The sequence below is a fragment of the Cuculus canorus genome, chromosome 1, assembly GCF_017976375.1.
Source record: "Cuculus canorus isolate bCucCan1 chromosome 1, bCucCan1.pri, whole genome shotgun sequence".
Taxonomy (NCBI): domain Eukaryota; kingdom Metazoa; phylum Chordata; class Aves; order Cuculiformes; family Cuculidae; genus Cuculus; species Cuculus canorus.
This window is the reverse complement of record NC_071401.1, coordinates 3,940,738-3,962,707: the sequence shown is the minus strand read 5'-3', so window position 1 is coordinate 3,962,707 and position 21,970 is coordinate 3,940,738. Positions and strand designations below refer to the sequence as shown.

General features: G+C 41.3%; 1 protein-coding gene across 6 annotated transcripts in view; it reads left to right on the top strand.

Moving 5' to 3' along the window:
- The first annotated feature begins 16,298 nt into the window (after positions 1–16,298).
- PDGFD (platelet derived growth factor D) overlaps positions 16,299–21,970 on the top strand; it is a 150,139-nt gene continuing 144,467 nt past the window's right edge. For 2 of the 6 annotated variants that reach the window (XM_054056274.1, XM_054056272.1), the window contains exon 1: positions 16,302–16,863. In XM_054056274.1, coding sequence (XP_053912249.1) covers positions 16,734–16,863 — 130 coding nt within the window. In that variant the 5' untranslated portion in view covers positions 16,302–16,733. Of the gene's footprint in view, positions 16,864–21,970 lie in introns of all 6 variants that reach the window. The other 4 variants (XM_054056276.1, XM_009561105.2, XM_054056273.1 and 1 more) reach the window with 3 other exon arrangements.

Genomic DNA, 21,970 nt, shown 5'->3' with positions numbered 1-21,970 from the left:
GCCATCCCAACTCTCTTGTAGCCCCTTCAGGTACTGAAAAGTCACTATAATCTTTCTCTACAGCCTTCTCTTCTCCAGTCTAAACAACCCCAACTCACTCAGCCTGTCCTCAGAGCAGAGGTGCTCCAGCCCTTTGGTCATCTTTGTGGCCCTCCTCTGGACTTACTCCAACAGTTCCATATCTTTCTTATGTTGGGGAGGATAATCTCTCCTGCTTTTTAAGAGTTTTGTGAGCGCTAAATAGTAACAGTTCGTTTGACTTTTCAAAAATACACAGTGCCACAGTATTAGATGATCCTTAAGGTCCCTTCCAACCCTAAGTATTCTATGATTCTATGATTATTGGGATATGGAAAGAGAATGTAATTCCCTACTTTATCATATACTCATTGTGTAACACAAGGCAAGTTACCTCATCTCAGTGTTGGCACCTATACTGAACCTGAGCTGCCTAACCACAGCAATGTCAGATGCTCATTTCTTACTCTTGAAACCTGTTTCCATGGATTTACCTTGTTCTTGCATGCAACCATTTTATATATAAGGCCGGATTAGATGGGGCCTTGGGCAGCCTGATCTAGTGGGAGGTGTCCCTGCCCATGCCAGGGGATTTGGAATTGCGTGATCTTTATGGTTCCTTCCAACCCAAATTATTCTGTGATTCTATGATTCTACAATTGTAACTGGTGAATCTGTTCTCAAAAAAATAGTGTACACAGAGACTATTTTTCTAGTTCTTCTTCTATAAAACAATGGCAAATTATAATTAATAATGCCTAACAGAGGTGTTATGGAGATGAATAAGTTTTGAAAATGGCTGGGATACTGCTTTGGATGGGGATTATAACTGCATATTACTGACTGCAATTGCATCAGTTCCACATGATATTTTACATAAAAAATACTAAAGGCATGGTAATTCATTATTTTCAGTACTAATAAAAATGACTATAGACAGTTACAATGTATTATCTATCAATATAAATATTTGCATAATGATCCAAGAGGAAATCTAATAAATCTGAAATGCATCCATGTGGTGTCATCTGTAAATGACTCAGATTATAACTCTCATAGCTGGCAGAATCAGATCTCCAGTTTCTCTACGTATGTTCTCCAGAACTTACAATCCTAAAAACATAGACACTAAGATCATAATTTTGATTACAAAAAAGAATATAATAAACTGTCTTTTTCCATTCACTTGGATAGCTGCTGTCCAGCTGGTTTCATCTATTAAAGCATTTTCATATGCAAAGATATTAAGTCTTGGAGTAATTAAAGATGAATCACTGATTTTATGAACAGAAGACAGGACAGGATGGCTACAAGGTCTTCATTAACTTGGTGATGGGCATCTGGCTGATCAGATAAAAAAATCCACAAAACCAAACTTTGCAAGGTCCTATTCTTTAGCAAGTGCTTAATTTATCAATGTTAACCTTACACAGGGGCCTATAACTAATCACATTAGTTTGATTGACTGTGAATTAGCCACACATTTTTGGCTAAGGGAATGGTAATGCACTGTGCTGAATGTGATTGTTCTATTATCCAAGGATTAATTGCATGATTGACAGACTACTGAAATGAGCAAGAAATAAATGGGAATGGGATTAAATACTAACAAAATATGTATTAAAGAAATCAGTTATATATGATTTTGTCTTGGTCCGTAATTAAATTTAATTTTATATTTCTTCCTGTGTAGATCACTGCTGATATTTTATAGCAGGAAACCAAAGACTTAATTTTATTCTGTTTTTTAGAGCAGAGCTCATTTTGCAGCAGAGGACACATGAAGAAAGATCTGACCTATGTAAAGGCCAATAAATATAACCACAACACGAGAATTTTCAGTTGTCTAGGGACAGCTTTTTTTCCTTTAATCTAAAAGAAGGGTTATACATTATGAGCCTTATAATGAAGACGAAAACATAGTGATCTTCAGTATAAAACCAAGTAGCTTTTCAATTAAATTAAAGCTCATTATAAATTCATCTCTTTTACAAGGCGTTTTACATAAATAAAAAAATGTGAGTAAAATGAATCAAACCTTTATATGTCATCTTATTAAGTAGATGAACACCATGCAACAACTGCCTTGACCAAAAGGAATAGAGAAAACATCAGAAAAGGAAAGCATGCAGTGTCAATATTTACAAAGTTCGCCCTTTGTAACTTTTACATCACAAACATGAGGGATGAAGGGGCAACACTGAAAGGCTAAGAATACGGTCTCTCAGCACAAAAAGAGCAAAGGGATAAAGAGAACGCAAAAGATGACAGCACTTGGATAAAAGCCAGTCATATAAAGATAGCAGCACAGAATAGTAGAAGAGAATGGCAGACATCCCAAATCAATTATGGAAGATTACTACAGCACAGGAGAATATCAGAAAGTCTAAGATGTGGATAACAAAGTTGAGAATAGCTACCAAAAAAAAGAAGAAAATGTGAATGTGGGGAGGTAGGAGGAAAATGAAGGCAATGTTAATTATAAATCAAAGAAAGGCACAAATGTATTGCGATTTCACTGACTCTGTTTGACACTTCTGTACGACCTACACAGGGTCTCAAATTACTGATCATAAACTGTACCTAAGACAGTAATTTAGCTGGTGTGGAACACATTGAGACATCTCATCCTGCAACCAGGTATACTGTCACTTGAAATTCACTACTTCTGAAAAGATACAAATTAGTGTAAGCTCCCAAGAGCTTAACCTACTCAAACTGGGAGATATTCTTACCAAACCAAGCATGTCTAACATGACAGATTTCAATTTTTAAAGGAGACTAACAAAAAACTATGAACTCCTGCTCATAAATCAGGTCTGTTTGAAAGTAAGCCCAAGGCCATCTCCATCACTCCCCCAGGAAGCAAAAAAATTACCTCTGCGGGTATCTCAGAACTCAAGATGAAGGTAAAGTAACCCATAAATGCTGTGCAAGGTAATTCAAAGAGCATTAATAATTGGTTACTCAGCCTACAGCTAATAATGACTTACTCGGACTACAGCTGATGGCTGGCAGTTGCATTGAAACTGGATCTGAAAATACACAACTAACTTCAGGTAAAGCTATTAAAATCATCTACTGTTCATCTCTTATGAATAACAGACTAACATTCCTAATCCATTTCTTTAAACCATAGCTCCTGCCACTCCAATTATGGACTGAATTCCAAGCTAAGAAAGCATATCTTCCTTGGATTCAACTTTTTCTTTGTGCTTCTTGAATATTTAATATAAGAGCAATGTTTCTCATTTTTCATTTTAATCTCTGCTTACACTACTTAAAGTGTAAGAGACTTAGAAGGGAGTTGTCAGGCAAACAGAAATTGATCTTTATGCATAGTTTGCTTTTTCCACTGTGCCTTCTGCAACAGAATTTAAAAGAATGCGTTAATATTCCTTCAGTGGAGACTTATGGGCCTTATTTTGTTTATGAAAACACTAAGAACAAATGACACAAAAATGGTCGGAGTGTAAATCATAAATTGGCTACCTGCCTCACGGTCACAGAGCTAGGTTACCAAAACTGAGTTCCTTTTCATCACTGACTAGATCTGAGGATGAACTTAAAATAAGATCTCTTTCTTTTGCAAATATATTAGAAGACAGTGTGTCTGTGTGTGTGCGTGCAGCTGAATACAGCAAATTATTCTAACAAACAGTAAATAAACAGTATTGTGTGCATCAGCTCTAAGAATACAGTCGAGATAAGCAGTAACTTCCAATACAGAATCTTACACAAACACCATTTTCAATTACTTAAATAAATTCCTTCTCTGTTAAAACTGAAGTTTGATTAGAAAACACTGTTTGAACGCTTTCATAAAATCAACAGTAAACCTTTTATCTCTTTTTATCCAAGAAAGAGCTCCACTATTTTGCCCTCTACAAATTGTTCTCTTCAGATCTCAGTGACTCAGCTTATTCTGTTCCAGATTAGTTTACTTTGACAACTGACTCAAGACCAGAGCAGCAGATGCCTTCCAGTACCTGAAGGGGGTCTACAAGAAAGCTGGGGAGGGACTGTTGACAAGGGCTTGTAGTGATAGGAGGAGGGACAATGGGTATAAACTGGAAAGGGGCAGATTTAGACTAGACATAAGGAGGAATTTCTTCACCATGAGAGTGGTGAAGCACTGGCACAGGTTGCCCAGGAAGTTGTGGATTTCCCATCCCTGGAGGCGTTCAAGGCCAGGTTGGATGGGGCTTTGGGCAGCCTGGTCTAGTGGGAGGCGTCCCTGCCCATGGCAGGAGGTTGAACTGGATGATCTTTAAGGTCCCTTCCAACCCAAACGATTCTATGATTCTGTAGTCCTGAAGACTTGAGCAAGGATATTTCCCTCATAGGTAAATATTGTAGACTTCTTTATTGGAATTTTTGCTTAGTGTCTTAGATTTACACCAATGCCATGATGGGCTCACTATAAAACATCTGTCTGTGTTACAGCAACTGTGTGGCATACTGCTTTTTGGTCATGCAGAGTTGCACAGCGTAAATTCAGATGTTAGATTGTCAAGTACAATGCTTTTCTACCTCCATTGACTTTTGATACGGGGCAGCTGCCAGTATAGCTATACAAATAACAGATCTCTCCAAAACATCTTTCTAACAGAGTGAGTAGTCCCACAGTCCTTATTTGAACTGAAGGTGGGGAATGGTGGTAATGTAAATATGCCCAATCACGTGCTGAACTGGTCAGTGTTAATGGAATGACTAAAAACTTCATGGCCCATTTCTCCTCTCCTTTCCTAAGCACATTTACAACTGCAGCAGACATACTATTGCGATGCCTCTATATACTGTGGCTGCAGGTGATGCACTCTTCTGAAACCAGGTTTCCAAAATTAGTAGGTAATTTTGGAACTACAGGTCTAAATCAGTTCTCTGGCGTTCTGCAGTAAAGTAAATCAAGTCTGGCTTAGAATTCATGTCTCTAAGTCCCATTTCCAGTATGTTAGATCTTAATGCTGTACCTAAGAAGGTCACCAAATTCTCATATACTCTTCAGTGGAATCATCATGGCTAATAAGAAGCTCACATATTCTAAACCTGCTTAATGAAAGTTCTCATCATGATACAGCCACAGTGAGCCTGCAGCCTCTAATGCCTGATCCTGCTGAGTTCCACCATCCAGTGCAGTTTCTGAGCAAGCAAAGTGCAGATGAAAGGAAGTTAGGAAGGAAAGGCAAGGGTAGCAAATGCTGTTTGGTGAGACTGAAAGACTTCTTGCTGCTCGTACAATATCCCTAAGACTTACACCAGGAGGACACATGAAAGATGCCTTCTAAGTTTAACATAAAATATGTCTGAGGAACTGTGAATCAAGCAGTACAATCACCTCCTGCCAGGCACTGCAGTCCCTGAGATTTTTTTAGGTAACAATAGTGGACAAAACAGTCCTAAGTGCTTAGTCAAGGTACTTTCCTTTTACATAAGTCCGTTACATCAACATGCAAGGTCATTACTCTACATGCAATGGTATAGTGCATCTTTGTCAGGAAGAAACAAGGAGAAAATTTTGTTAGATATTTTAGCCTAATGAATTGAACACTGACTTGGAGTACCATGTCTTACTTGACAATTTTGTGCAATATGACATCAGGCAAATAATTTTAACCAATGTTTTCCCTTTCTCCACAGTGTGAATGTTAGCAAACACCTAACCAGCTTCCAGAGAAAGGCTCTGATGATTTGGCCATTCTCATAAAAACTGTTAAAAATGCAATGTCTTTATTAACTCCAGAGGAATACTGAACAAATTACTAGAGATGAGATGTACACAGGCTTACGGGGCAGCATGCAAGCTCTGTTGCCTGCTACAGAACCAAGAAAGGCTGGAAGTTTCTCAGTGAAAGCTGGTAAAACCACTTAATACTAATTTGCCCTCTGTTCCTACTATAAGACTCTCTTTTCAAACTTTACGTGTTTGAACTGAAATGTGACATTCCAAGTGTCTGCCTCAGGCTGATGTCTTTTCATTCCCGGAGAGTAAGATATGCTATTAAGATTGCCATGCCAAACTTTCAAAAGCCATTCTGTGAAACCTTAATTTGGTCCCTTGTGCATATCTGCTACAAAGCCGACAAATAACATGGTCAGAAACAATTTTTCCTTATGGAATCTGTGTCTCATTCAGTGTCCAGAATGGAAGTCATCACAGAAGGCAGGATTCACCTGCCCTGCCTTCAAACATCTGCAGACATGGTCTGTCCAGGGTGCAATGCAGCTTATTCTTAGATTGATAACTAAAACATATAAACCCTGTCCAAAAACTGGTAATTTTTGTCTATGTTACAGGCACATCTATGGTTAAAGGCTGTATTTTACTCGGCAGAACATATGCCAGGCATTTAATTTGGGTGCTACAGTGCATAGTGAAGTACATCATCATCCCCCTTCTCAAATGGGATTGGAGTGCAGGTAGGTTAAGGTAGACAGTATCCACTACGTTTAGACACTAAGATTTATGAAGCTTGGCATTTTATAGCATTACACATATTCGAGAAACAAATTCTGTTAACTTCAAATATAGTTATGCATGCTCTGCACTTCTTCAACTCGTACCCTACTGTCTCCAGCTGAACATCCAGACAATAAGAAACCTAGCACTAGAGACCAACTGTGAGAAATTTGGCTTACATCATCTCTGTAGCAACACAAACAGGCGGGTGTAGAAACTCTTTCATGGCACTCAACTGCCTTAGGGATTCAGTTTTCTTTTCCACCCATCTCCAGCCTCACTCACTTCGAAAAATGAAGTAAAGCTTTTACAGACTATCTCCCACTCTGCTGTGAAATCATGATTCATCTTCTCCATTATCTGCACTGAATGCTACGAGAAAAAGTAGTTTGCACACCCAATAGTCAAAGTGTATGTCCTATATATGTAAAGGGAGGCTGAATTAGGATTCAGAAAGCATTTTCTTTATGAAATTTTCTAACTCTGAATTACTGTGATCGTTCAGGCTGAAATACATTTGCCCCAACTTACATTTCCTTAAGTTAGATATCTAAATTGGCATTAATCACCCATAGTTGTCTATGGGTGAAGAGAAAGCCATTAGGGGGAAAGGTAGGACAAGGGGAATACAACATTTCCTAGACTAATTATGAAAACCGTGTTAGGTTAAGCACCCTCTAGTGGTACTCTTTTCTCTCACAGACTGCAAAGGGAGCCTATGGTGTCTACATCAGATTTAGCGTTTTAAGTTTTGTTTACCCTTCTAAGTTTTGCTTTCTGAGTCTAAATTTAGAGCAGACTATTCCTACACTTGTTAATACAATATATAAGTACTTTAAAATGCCCACAATGAGTGCAGGTGCGCATAAATCTTTCGTTTATCTTTTTTTTCAGTGCATATTTTTATCTCATTGGGCCATTCCAGAGGTCTCTGGAGAGACATTGGTATTTAATTTAGAACGTACTTCTGAATGAGAATGGAGCTAGATAAATGACAAAATATATTTTACTGTACATGCTACTTCCTAGGAATGCACTGAATTAGTATGCTTTGTTGGGTTCTCCCCCAGGAGACTGATTTAGTCTAATGATAGTGCAAGGTCATTAGCACAGTATCAGCATAAATTCTGCTTAACCAATGCCAGGTGGTTAACTAGTTTATGTTAATGTGTTATGTGCGTAAAACTGTGAACTCAGCTCCTCTGTATGACAATGTGATCTGAAAAAAAGAGTTGGGCAGCCTGAATTTATTCCCTCTAATTCAAAACTAGAAATAAATCATTCTTACTGCTGCCCAAATGATAAGCTGAAGACTTTCATGTATTGCTGTCTAAAGCAGATTGAAACTAATTTTTTTCATTAAAAGCTGATTTATGAACTCTATATATTTAAAAGGAACAAACAAGTATTCTTAATGTATTTTCTCCAATACATAGAAATCAACTCCATTTGAAAATCAGTTTGCTTATATATTGTAATCTGTTGAATATGGGTTCTATTTTCAGTATGGTGTAAAATTATCTTCTCTGAAAAAAATGAACTGTAAATACAGAGTACATTTTAAGATACACAAGGCCTGCACATGGGTTAGGGCAATCCTCAGACTGGAGGGATGAATGGACTGAGAGCAACCCTGTGGAGAAGGACGGATAGATGAAAAATTGAACATAAGCATCTGCATCCAACTCTGGGGTCTTCAGTACTAGAAAAACACAGTCATGTTAGAGCAGGTCTAGAGAAGGGCCACGAAGATGATTAGAGAGCTGGAACACCTCACACGAAGAAAGGCTGAGAGAGTTGGGGTTGTTCTGCCTGGAGGAGAACCTTATTGTGGCCTTTCAAGATCCAGAGGGGGTTTATAAGAAAGGTGTAGAGAGACTTTTCACCGAGGTCTGTAGAGACAGGACAAGGAACAATAGTTTTAAATTGAAAGAAGTTAGATTTAGACTGAATATATAAAAGATTTTTTTTTTTCACAGTGAGGGTTATGAGACATTGAACAGATTGCCCAGAGAAGCTGTGGATAACCCACCACTGGAAGCATTCAAGGTCCCTGCTGGATGGAGCTTTGAGTAACCTGATCTAGTGAAAGATGTTCCTGGCCACGACAAGGGGGTTGTTCTGGACGATCTTTGAAGTTTCCCTCCAATCCAAATCACTCCATGATTCTATGATAGAAACTCCCAGAGCCAGAGTTTTGAGCCTCAAAGTTTTCCATTTTTGACCCTTAGGTTCTGGATTTGCTCATTTAATGGTGTCCAGTTTCCAATTCTCAAATTACTGTAAAGGCCTCATTTTGCTATATCCGTGAAATATAAGTGTGTCAAAAGGAAGTATGACAAGTTTGCTTTCCAAGCACAAACCTACGCAAAGTACTAAGATAGTCAGCAATGGAAACATGGTTCTCCATTGTGTATTGCACGTTTCTTACTACAAGATGGAAATTTGCCCTTTTGTAAAATGGTGTTGGAAAATTCTGGACTGGGAAAGAAGAACAGAAAGTAAACAAAGCTGAGATTTTTGGGTAATCGTATTTAATAAGTATCTCCATTGCACATGTGCACCCAGACCTCAAAGAGGAATGAAATTACCCATGAAGGAAAGGAAAAAAATAAAATCCCGGAGTCACGGCTCAGCAGTTTTGAAATAGTGTCGACAGGATGAAAAAGTGGTGTTCTGTAAAACTGAAGAGAAAAGATGAAAGGCAAGCTGTGACTCAGGAGGACGTAATGTAGGAGGATGAGGGAAAAAATTACATAACTAAAAGGTTCAGTCCTCATAAAATCCTGAAAATATTACAATAAACTTCTGCTGATCTAGATGACTGAATGGAGGATTTTGTACAGGATGCATGTGTATGATGGATGCTCAGAGCTTCAGCTCTTGGGAAACTGAAAGGGAATCTTTAATCAACTATGGAAAACATTTGATCTCATTCCTATCTTCTCAACCGAGGACAAACTGCAAAACGGGAGATGACAAGAAGCTCATGTGCCATCTTTGTGGTGCCAGGACACGCTCCCTTCTCTGAGGTTTCAGCATCAAGGTGCGTTTCAATCTTTACATCGCCGCTCAGATGGTATGTTCTAAATTGTTCACAGGAGAATAATTTACAGTATTTGAGAGTGTTCCCATGCTGAAAATGTGCTAGAGAAGGAAAATGCTCAAGTAAAGAAAAGGAAAATGTTTCCAGTCTCAGAGGAGTGAACACAGAATAGTCCAGAGGGAATGTCTGGGAAGGATCATACACAGAGGAACATACAGCATACTTTTCTCTGTCTTGCCAAAACTAGGTGCTTTATTTCTTAAGTAACATCTACAATGTGCAGACAGAAAACATGAATTATCATGAGACTTCTCAGTCTGAAACCTCTGATCCTAGAGCTCTCAGGCCTAGAGATCTCTAAAATTCTAGCTGACAGTTTTCCAACTCGAATATATCATTTCAAAGTCAAACAAAATCTGACCTCATTTTGACAGGTGCAAAGGAATTGATCACAGAACTAACAAGAGTGGTTAAGTAGAAGTTACCATGGCTTAAGGACAGCTGTTTTGCAGAGTCCAGAGTAGTAGCTTGAGATTACTTGTATCCAAATATTTTGAAAGACCACGCAGTAGATCCTGAGAAATCGTTATTGTTCACACACAGCACAAGAGCCAGAGGTGAAAAAATACCAAATCGTTACAAATATTTTTTAATCACTTGAATTACTTAACATTGATGATCGGAGGATTCTCTATCTCAAGATAGAGTAAAATTGAGTTTCCTCTTATTTTGTAATCAATTTTTGATCTTTTTTTCCTAAAAGATAGCATACTAACTCTTGAGATACCAAAGTAGAAAGTTAGACAGCAAAACACTTCAGCTTATTTATGCAAGAAGTCAAACTACATCATGCCAGAAAAGTCTCTTCTTTAAATCTATGAACCTGGGAACTGCGATACAGAAGAAATGCAGTCTGAAGGGGGCCTACAAATCCCTGGGGAGGAACTATTTACAAAGGCTTTTAGTGATAGGACTAGGGGCAATGGCTATAAACTGGACAGATTTAGACTAGATATAATGAGGAATTTCTTCACTATGAGAGTGGTGAAGCAGTGGAACAGGTTGCCCAGGGAGGCTATGGACGCCCCATCCCTGGAGGTGTTCAAGGCCAGGCTGGATGAGGCCTTGGGCAGCCTGGTCTAGTGGGAGGTGTCCCTGCCCATGGCAGTGGGTTTGGAACTAGATGATCTCTAAGGTCCCTTCCAACCCAAACCATTCTAAGACTATATGAGTCTATGATTCCATGATCCTTTTTGAAGATATCCTTATCGAGAAAAACTTCTGAGGAAGCATAGCCTATTATTTTTAAACCTGAATCTATGCTGGTTCTACTGGAATCAACAAGGGAAAAAAATCCCGACTTAATCTCAGGAGGGCAACATTTCTTCTTTCATTATGGTTTATACTCATTTTTTTGAAAGCGTGACTCTGAATATTTCATGTACCTTATATGTTAGGAATTTCTTCACTATAGGAGTGGTGAGACACTGGAACAGGTTGCCCAGGGAAGTTGTGGCTGCCCCGTCCCTGGAGGTGTTGAAGGCCAGGTTGGATGGGGCCATGGGCAGCCTGAGCTAGTGGAAGGTGTCCCTGCCCATGGCATGGGAGCTGGAACTGGATGATCTTTAAGGTCCCTTCCAGCCTGAACTATTCTATGATTCTATGTCAATTGGCCCTGTCATTAGGTACCAGTGGAAGAGTTTGAATGAGACAGCAGTTTCTCAAAATGTAACAAATTAACATGGTCAGCTTGAGAGATGCTGCTCTTCTCCCTCCCTGCGTATGCATCAGTGGTGCAATATTTGTCTCTAACACTTGCAGTAGAGAATCAGCCCAAAGTTACATACTGCCAGCAAAAGTAATTTAAGAGTTGGGAAGGGAAGCAGGTGTACATTGAAAAGGATAAGGGCACAGCATCCTGTAGCAATGTAGACTCAAGAGGGAAAACCAAAAGACTGGATAAATCAAACTGCCTGCAGCTGTTTGCAAGAATGGGCCAGACAAGCGAGCATTCACAGCTCGCTGCTGCAAGACGATCAGCAGCACCAGTTGCAGGTCTGTGGCCCAGATCTAATGTTCAGAGTGTTTTAACATGAGTTCCCATGAATCAGTGCCAAGTTTGTAGTGATACCAGGCAGCAGCGCTCGGGCTTGTGCTTGATAATCTCAGCACCTAAAGTGATCCGCTTCACTGGAGATTTTCTCTGTATGTAGTTAACTGTTGCCTGTAACTCAGATAGTAAATCTGGGCTATAGATCACAGTGCTGCACTTCTCTTCTTGTTGTCTTGGTGCCTGTGGAGTCTTATGATTATCTTAGCAACACACAACTCTGCCCCTGTTTTTTAATTCCAGACATATAACAGCTTTGGTCTACCTTTTCCTCTCATTCTTTTACATTACTGGTTGCATTCATTTACTTAAGACGTGAATTTTAGCAATTGTGAGAGGTTTCTCCACATCTCTGCTCATTCTCAAATCATTCATAGATTATAAACTGGGGGGTGGGGGTCATTGCCATCACTTGCTTGTTTTCCTGTATAATAGAAATCACAGTGCTGCCCTGAATTAAACCCCAGAGGTACTTTATGTCAGTTGTAATCTTCCAATAAGCTGCAGAACCACTAAGAAATTTCATCTGTGGCTTGTTGTACAGTACATATGAACATGCTTTCTGCTGTCACCGCTACAGATCTTTTAGAACTGAACAATAGCATGCATGCGTTCCTAAGTACAATTTGAAACCACTTGACTGGTTTTAGGAGAACATCAAGTCTTGCCTTTCAAATTTTCAGTCTTGAAGAATATACAACTTTGATACTTCCATGGGTTTCCACACTGAAAAGTATGCTCTTTCTTTCTAATCTTGATTTGTCTAACTCCAAATTTCACCTTGCTATGTCATTGTTCACTAGACAAAATAGCCTTCTAGAATCAATATCCTACCTCCGGGTGGTAGCTGTGGCCCCTCTGAGTTTCTCCTTGGCAAGGTAAATGACTCGTGATTTTTAAGCTTTACCTGAATGGCATGTCGCCCAACCTCTAACCAATCTTGTGGTTTTCCTCTCAGTGTTTTTCACCTTATCATAGTCCTTTGTTAGATTATATTCACAGGAAATTGATGCAGCAGCCTAATAACAACAGAAGAAAGAATAATGCCCCTATTTTAATTGATATTCTCCTCTATAAATAAATAACCAAGGATCCCAGTGATAATGCTCAAAGATCTTGGGGTTTGGTACTTAAACCCCCTATTTCCAGCATTCTAAGGGGGTGGACACACAGCATATCTGTGCTCCATGGACAAACTGTTTTCCACAAGAGCACTTCCCAGTCAACAAATGGTAACAGAGAAGGCTACAGCCTATTGACTTGCTTTGATAATCCACCCTCCTTATTTTTTCCTACAACAGTGCTTTCCAGGATTAACTGCTTTATCCAGTAACTGAAAATGTATTTGTTCCCCATGCTCCAGAAAAACTGGACCTTCCAGAAAACAATTTATCTCATCCCAGCACAACTACGTACAAGCACTGGGCTAGAGTGCCCTCTGATGGGTATCCAATTCTCTCCATGAACAATGAGAACCTGTGTGATTGGCTGACACCAGGCACTTTCAGAAGACTAAAACGAGGTGAAATGGATGCCACAAGCACTGGGTAGTGCTGCCATTGGCTATTTTAAAGCATAAGCTATGCCAGGGCTCAACTTTTCAGTTCTACCCAGCATCTACACATCTATCTCCACATAACACCATTACTCCAAATCAGCCTATTACTCCGCCAAGGATTTTGTTATCTGCAAATGTCATAAATAAAGACGGCATTTTTCCCACATCATTGCTGGAAATGCAAAACAATGCAGAAGCAAAAATTAGCCTAAATGGAGTTCTCTAGGAAATAATCCATTTAATAATGTTTCCCTTTTTCTTAAACATTTTGGAATTTGTCATTTAATGAGTTTAGGAAACGTTTAGTATGCATGACTTTCACTTCATATTTAAATTGGGTGGTACTGAGTCAAATGACTTATGAAAGCTGCAATTTGATGATATCTTATTTGTCAACCAGATTTCAAAGTTAGTATGATAAGACTTTCCAGGTTGATTAGCATTAATTATATTGTTTTCCTTTTAATTTGTATTAATTGAGTCTCATATCAACAGTTACATTATTTTATCAGTATCTCAGTCAGGCTGACAGATTTGTAATTACCTAGGTTATCACATTTAGATATCAGTAAGTCCTTTTATACAGTAAACATGATTTGCTGTAGGTCTTCACATAGGAATCACTTAAAGCTTTAAATTATCTCAGACTCTTAGAATACAGATTAGCTAATGTACTAGAATGCTATATTTAATGCTCATAAAACTGTCAGAGGGTAATCCAAACTTCTCATCCTCTGATATAGGGTTCTACAACACCTTATGATAAAAACAGTATTTTGTTTAGTAGTGGGTTTAGGGCTTTTTAAAGTGAATTCAGAAGTTGTAATGACAGTCATTGAAATGAAGGCTTTTTTACAAAGGTCTGCCAATGAGTGTCAGTCTTGCTGTTCTATCCCCAAATCTGTACACTTGTACATCAAATAGAAAAATCTGATTTGTTTTTTTTTATACTGGGACTAAAATAAATATCTGATAGATAGAGCTAGGCCTCTGTTTGGAACCCCACAGTGTTTCAGACCTGAGAAAGAGACCCATCCCTTCTGCTACAAAAATATTTTTGGCTTTAGAACAAAGAAGGCAGCATGCCATGATTTGCACACAGAGGAATAGAAATGTACCACGAGCATAGGACAGGAGTTAGACACAGTTCCTCTTGATATATATCGATGCTGTTGGTGGTGGAATCCACTTGCCTGTTTTCATCACTGTCTAATTTATGAGGCCCCATGCTGTTTTGCTTGAGAATTCTCTAAGCAACAAGTACCTCCGTTGCAGGAACAGGAATTCCATCCTATGCACCACAGCAGTATGTACTCTTTCTAAAAGAATAAAACAATGCTGAGAAAATCTCAGGTCTGTGCTCTGGTCAGTTTGAGGAAGTGTAAATTTTATCAAGCCTGTATCAAGGAAGCACATCAGCCAAACAACTGTGGAGTGTTTTAGGTGAAAGTCTGTTCCACTCTTGTGTCAAAGCCGGACCTGTGCAGCCAGGGAGGCATAGGACGATAAAGACACAACATGACTCTAGCTCAAGACCAAATTCTTGAGGAAATGTTTGAATTTTATATCAGAAAATTCATACGGGTAAAGCTGGGTATAGAAAGAACAACCTTGGAAACAGTGCCATTTCTTGACTGAATTATACAACTGCTCAGATACTGTCAAAACACTTTTTGACTGCCTTCAGAGTAGAAGATAATCTGTCCTCCCTTCTCCTCCCCCTCCAGCACCTCAAAATGGCATTGGATACCCCCAAGGGAAAGCAATTATGGATGCTAGCCTCCCTGACTCTAAAAAAGAACAAGGGCCTGAGGGCACTGAGAAAGGAGAGACTTCACCAAGGGGCTGTGGTAAAGGTGAGGGTATTGACTAGCTCCTTTATCTTTAAAGGTGCCTGAACCTTTATAGAGCCAGGTAGCTGGCTCTATAAGCCAGGTAGCTGGGTTCCTATTGATCCTTTCTGTCAGTTCCTTGCAATGTTACTGGAAAGACGCAGTCCCATTGATGGGATGAATGAAAGACACCTCCAAAGCTTTCTGTGCCTTCATTCACTGTATGTCCTCTATTTGACTTTCTGCTTCCATTAGGCTGATTGGATTGGCCACCTTCCCTCTTTTTGCCCAGTTTCCCCCTGAAATGGGCACCTAAAATACAGGCACATCTGCTCACGAATGAAGCAGTGTTGGAGCCTTTCCATTATCTACCACATGGGAGCAGGATTAGGTTCCCTGTCAGTTTTGGGGAACATGAAAGGGAAAAAGAATCATGAATTATGCATAACAGAATTGCACCCTACTGGTTCCTTAAGACATGCAAGATGTTTCAGTCTCATTGTCATCCTAACACACTCTTGGAGAAAAATGTTTCCTACAGCCAGAGGCAGTCCTCGGAGTGAGCAGAAGTCGTCCAATATTCCTGGTACAGAAGCGTATTGACATTCTTCTTCTACTAAGGAGGTGATGTTTCACATTGTTAAAGGTCTGGCAGCATGTTATGATTTGTTAGATTGGTTAAGACTATACGAAATGCCTTAAGAAATAAACTGAGTAGGTAAGGATTTGTCAGAGAACTGCTAAAAACTGATTTTTTTTTTTTTTAATAAACTGCCACTTGATTATTTTCATTGCAGACGATGGAAGAAGAATACTAAAACAGCAATCTGATCACAATCCTCACATGCTTTAGCTTTAGACTCTTCCAGACAATAATCTTTTAATACCAGAGGGTCTAAATTAGTAGGAATTAACTTTGGGTGTTGCTTGGCCTGATGGAAGAGCCTGAAGATTTTTCCTGGGGGACAACAGCAGGATTTCTTCACCCAGCGTGTTCTCACCAGTTATTTCACCAAGTCTCCTCATCCGCCCCGGTGCAACGGAGTAGTTTGAGTCCTTCCAGCCCAAGAAATAATCTTTCAGTGAGGACTCCGAGCCCGAGGGTGAAGCGACACTTGGTTGCGTGACCTCTTAGGGCACGTTTTCCCTTCTTCTCCTACCACTTCTCTGCCCATCCCGGACCCGGAGCCAGCAGGGCGGATCGGGCACCGTTCCCTGCCTCCCTCCCGCCTCCCTGCCTGCCCCCCGGGCCGCCCCCTTTCCCCGGGCAGCCTCTCCCCCCCCTCCATCCTCGGTCCCCGCCGCTCCTGCCGGGCGCTGCGAAGCTGCGGGCGCTGCGGCGCCTCCGAGCGGGGCGGGGAGGGGGCGGCCGGCGCGGCTCCCAACGGGGTGTTTCACACCTTCTCCAAGCCGGGACGGTTCCAGCAGAAAGTTCAGCGTGCGAGAAGTTTTGGGGGCAGCTGAGAGAGTATCTCGGCAGCTGGGACTGCGGGGTTAGTTTTGTTTGGGTGTATTTTTTTACTTTTTTTTATTATTTTTATCTTCATCTTGCATAAAACTCCCTGAAATACACAGGCAACTCGCAGCAACAGAAAAAAAAAAGTCTGGGAAAGGGGGGAGAGAATACGAGAGAGAAGGAAGCAAAGCAGCCTTGGTGGGGAGAGCCGGGTTTCTTTGCAGAGACGCGGTCCCGTGCACAGCGGATCCCAATGCAACTGCTCATCCTCCTCCTCCTTTACGCTGTCGTCTGTGCCAACTTTTGCAGCCGTCAGGGCACCACTGCCCCTGCCCAGGGCGGATCTATCAGAGCCTTGAGATCCTCGAATATCAGGCGAGATGGTAAGTGTCTGTCTTCTTTAATTCTCGGGGGCTGCGATTGCAGAGGAAGCCCCGAGCGCGGAGCGCGTCCCGAGGGACGCGGTCTCCGCTTTCCCCTGGAGAAGGGTGTGTTGGAGGGGTCCCATCCCTGGGGGGCTGGTGGGATCCCATCCCTGGAGAGCTATCGGGGTCCCATCCCTGGGGGACCGATCCCCGGGGGCCGGCGGGATTCGGTCCAGGAGCGTGTGACCAAGTGATGTGGAGGGAGGTGTGGGATGCAGGAGCTGCTCTGCTCCTCCAGGAGGACCCAAATTGCTCAGGGCCACTTCCAGGAGTTTTCCTGGGAGCCAGCGTCCCCTCCGATGGGAAAGAGTGGCTGGAAAGATACTTGGCAGAGAAAGACCTGGAGTTGGTTGACAGCCTGCTGAGTATGAGCTGGTAGTGTGTCCAGGTGGCCAAGAAGGCAAGTAGCATCCTGGCTTGTATCCAAAACAGCGTGGCCAGCAGGACCAGGGAGGTGATTGTCCCCCTGCACTGATGCGGCTGCACCTCGAATCCTTTGTTCAGTTTTGGGCTCCTCACTTAAAGAAGGACATTGAAGTCCTGGAGCACATCTGGAGAAGGGCAACAAAGCTGATGAAGGCTGGAGAACAAGCCTTATGAGAAGTGACTGAGAGAAGTGGGATTGTTTAGCCTGGAGAAAAGGAGGCTGAGGGGAGAACTTATCACTGTCTAAAACTGCCTGAAAGGAGGTTGTAGCGAGACGGGTGTTGGTCTCTTCTCCCAAATGACAAGTGATGGGACAAGAGGGAATGGCCTCGAATTGTGCCAGGAGAGGTTCAGATTAGACAATAGGGAAAAATTTCTTCACCGAAAGGGTTGTTGGACATTTGAAGAAGTTGCTCAGGGAAGTGGTTGAGTCAACATCCCTGGAAGTATTTAAAAGACGGGTAGATGAAGTGCTTAGGGATATGGGTTTGTAGTGGACAGGTACAGTTGGACTCGATGATCTCTAAGGTCTTTTCTAACCAAGTGATTCTGATTCTTTCTATGATTCTATGGGCTGTACCTTGCCCATGACAGTGTGGGACACCTGGTCCCAGCTGCCATGAAGGGGCAAGGTGGGCCGTTGGCACCCGCATGCCCCATCGTCTCTGCATCCCTGCCAGCATCGGGGAATGCGCAGGGAGCGTTAGACAGAGTGAGGCCACTGCTGTGTCCCCTCTGGGGTGGTGTGTGGTGAGCAAGAGCAGGCACAAGGGTCCCTCTCCTGGCTCCACTGAGACCTTTTGTCGCTTTTGCTTCCTGTCGTGGCTCTCAGGGTGCTGTCCTCCTGATGGAGAGGCCATCTTGTTTGGGAGGGTCTGGGTTGAATGTTCTCCCAGACCTGCTGGGCAATGCCCTGCAAGGACCAGCCTTGTCCTTTGTGCCAGCCTCGCTGTTGGCAGGAGTAGGGTGCCCAGTGATGGTGCGCATAAAGGAGGGTGGCTGCAGGCTTTCAGACACTGCCTGCCTGGTAGGAAGAGTGGTTTCAATCTTCACTTTTGAGTTTTGGCAAGTTTCCCACTAGGAGCCACTGACAGAGGATATCCTCGACAGCTGAGGTGCTATCGAGGTTCTGCAGCGCAGCTGCCTGGGACGCAAGTGCCTCACAAGTCGTCAGCGTGGCTGTGTGCTGTGACCCAGTGATGAATGAGTGTGGAAGCTACATAAATATAGCACCACTGAAATTCACCTTTGGAGTCCACTTGTTCATGTTCAAAGCTAAGAAAACCAGGTCTTTTGGTTTGGCAAAGATGATGAGCCTCTAGTTGGGGAGCAGCCTGTTGTGTTCCAACTTCATATGGAGGACCTGCTTTTGCATATTGCAATGTGCATTCTTGCAGAACGAAATGCAAGGTGTTCTCCCTGAAAAGGAACAGAGTTAAGTTCAGTCTTCAAATTAACATCTTCCAATTGCCAGAATTTCTATGTTTTATAAACCCTGTTTGAAAACACAGTCGCTTGAGCCATTTCCAAGATTGTACTCTAGATTTGCCGATGTTTATTTTTCATTATGTATACAATGTATGTAATGGGTATACAGTTGATATAGGAAGATGGTTTAGTTTTGGAGCCACGCTGAACTTAGTAGTCTCTTGTATGCCTTTTCTAGTCATTGAAGGAAGGTGTAGAGAAGGTGAAGAAGCTTTTTCACAGAACTTAGATAGCGAGTCTCAAAACAAGACAGGATTGCAGTTACTTCTGTCTCAGAAGTAAAATTTAATCTAATTAAAAATGTATATTTTTGTAATAGAAGCATACAGACATAATTTCAGTTTCATTCTTTAAAATGATTGTGTTTTTTTTAGCAAGCTTCTTTACTTGTTAGCCTGACATCTTAAACTTCATAGAATAACCAAGACCATCTCTGATCTAAGCTAAGCAAGCTTCCTTCCAAGTCAAAATTACGAATAAGCTTTTTTTCCCATGGAAAACTGCAGTGATTTGCTTCAAAATGTGTTTTACTCTGATCTTCTCTGTAGTCAGTGAAGAAATCAGTAACCCCTAATATAAATAAAGTTTTCAGCAGATTGGCAGTGCGATGGGCATTTCACTCTGAAGAAGATTTCCTGTGGTGATATTGCTTCTTGGAGTGATGAAGAGAACAAGCCTATATGAGATCCTTACTTAATTACTCTTTTCCTAGTTGTGATGGTTTGACGTTGTGATTAAGCTTTGTATGCTTGAAATTCTACTCCATAACTTGCAGTGGTTGAACTTTCTGGGTACCAAGGTGGACTGGTACTGGGTCTATTTGAAAGCAGCAAATCTATATGAAATGATTTGCTACGTTTCACCCCCACCCAGCAGCCTGGAGACACATGGAAATGCGCCCATGAAGAAGTCAGACACCTCTGCAGTCATTTAGTACATGTTATAGATCATAGAATCATAGAAGAGTTTGGATTGGAAGGGACCTTAAAGATCATCTGGTTCCAACCCTCCTGCCATGGGCAGGGACATGTCCCACTAGATCAGGCTGCCCAAGGCCCCATCCAACCTGGCCTTGAACACCTCCAGGGATGGGAAATCCACAACTTCCCTGGGCAACCTGTGCCAGTGCCTCACCACCCTCATGGTGAAGAAATTCCTCCTTATGTCTAGTCTAAATCTGCCCCTCTCCGGTTTATAGCCATTGTCCCTTGTCCTATCACTACAAACCTTTGTAAAAAGTCCCTCCCAGCTTTCTTGTAACCTCCTTCAGGTACTGGAAGGTTGCTATAAGGTGTCCTTGGAGCCTTCTCTTCTCCGGGCTGAACAACCGCAATAGATGTAGTAGAGGAGGTGACACTCTTTTGGAAAGACCACATGCAGACACCTAGCACGCTGCAGCCTTTCTTATTTCTTGCGCTTAGGAATCCTCTGGCTTTGCAAAAGGTGGTGTGTTCTGGTATGACCAGCGGAGCTGGGCAGTGGGTAACGTCATCTAAGGCAGCTGCTAATCGGCCTGATTTTACTTGAACCAAAATGTTGCTTGAGATTGTTGACTAAAGGCCTATATTTGTGCAGCCAAAGGTTATGAGCTGTGTTTCAAATGTTGCATGCATGTGACCAGCTCACAAGCAAAGGGTTTAGACCAGAGTTGGCTGAAGGCCACTAAGAGTATTTCTGTCTTTTATAATTTTCAGTGGTGTTTGCATCTTGTTTTGGTCTGAAGCACTGATATGGAAGAGCATTAAAGACATGTGGGTTGTGTGAGACAGACAGTATTTTTTACTTTGTAAATATTTGCAGACATGGCAATATGGAATAGGATCTAAGAGCACTCAATGCACTGGGGGTAATATGTTCAAACAGCCTCTCTCAAAATGTACAGCAGGGATGAAAACTAGTTTAGTATTATATTCTGGGTTGATGATCATGATTATTATGTTGGGAAATTAAGAGAGATACCGTCGGGGGAGCAAGGTCTGTTCAGCTTTTAAAAAAATATTGTATCTTGGCAAGTCCAAGACCACCTGGACATTTTATTAAAAAAGACAACAATCCTTTGCATTCCAGTTTTCTGTTGCCTCCAAGCAGGATAAACTAGTGATACAGGATACACAGAGCTTTGATATGGAGGCTTGATCTTGCTTCTGGCCAAAACAAACCTTTGCACTGTGTGTGATTCTAGATTGCCTTTCTTCTTTTAGATGTATTTGTAATTGCTCTTCGTTAAGACTGAGATTGCTCTAAGAAGAAATCTGCAGATGAAGGGCAGTACTTACAAAAAAGTGCTATATAATGACTATCAAACCTAACCAGACTGCACTTCCTGCTGATGATATTAAGAATATAAATAACCTGCTTACAACACATCCTCTTGTCCTACTGGAAGGACGGGCATTGATGACTCAGCTGTCCAGTGTAGCACTAATCAATTTTGGAAAGTGTCCTGGCGATGCCATCCACATTTATAGCACATGCACTTACTTAAAGTGTTTATTAATGCCATTACCTCTTAAGTCCTTTGAAATTCATCAGAATAACACACAGAGGGCTTCCAAATGTTTCCGTTGTTCTCTTTGCCTCAGATTCCCAATTTGCACTATGTGGGTGTTTTTACTGCCTAATTACAAGAAGTGTGATGTTTTGTTTCTGCTGTTTTGGTTGTTCATCTGTACTGGGAGATGAAAAGTGGTCAGTAATGTTATTTACTGTACGGTGTCTCATTGAAACATCAGTGGCTCATTCTTAGCTGTTACTGAACAAACATCTGAATACTCACTATAGGAAAATATGCCTAGTCTATATACTCAGACTAAGCATCACTATACATATTTTAAACTTTTAAAACCCAAAGTTTAAAGAAGAGACAGAGCAGAACAGACAGCATAGTGTCAAGTCATTTAGGTATGTAAACGACTGAAAGCCATGGAATCAGTATCTTCTGATGTGGGTTTGAAAGTATAACATCAGATGTCTTGAGATAAGATTCTGGGCTCTGGCAGTTTTCATTTTGAATCAAAAAAAAAAAATGAGGAATTTCTTTGTTATTTGCTTGCGCACCGCCAAAATACAAAGAAAAATTGTACTTTACTGTTGTGGGAAAATGGCAACAGCTTTCAGCTCTTTTATGGCCTGTCCAAAGCGATGTGTGCTG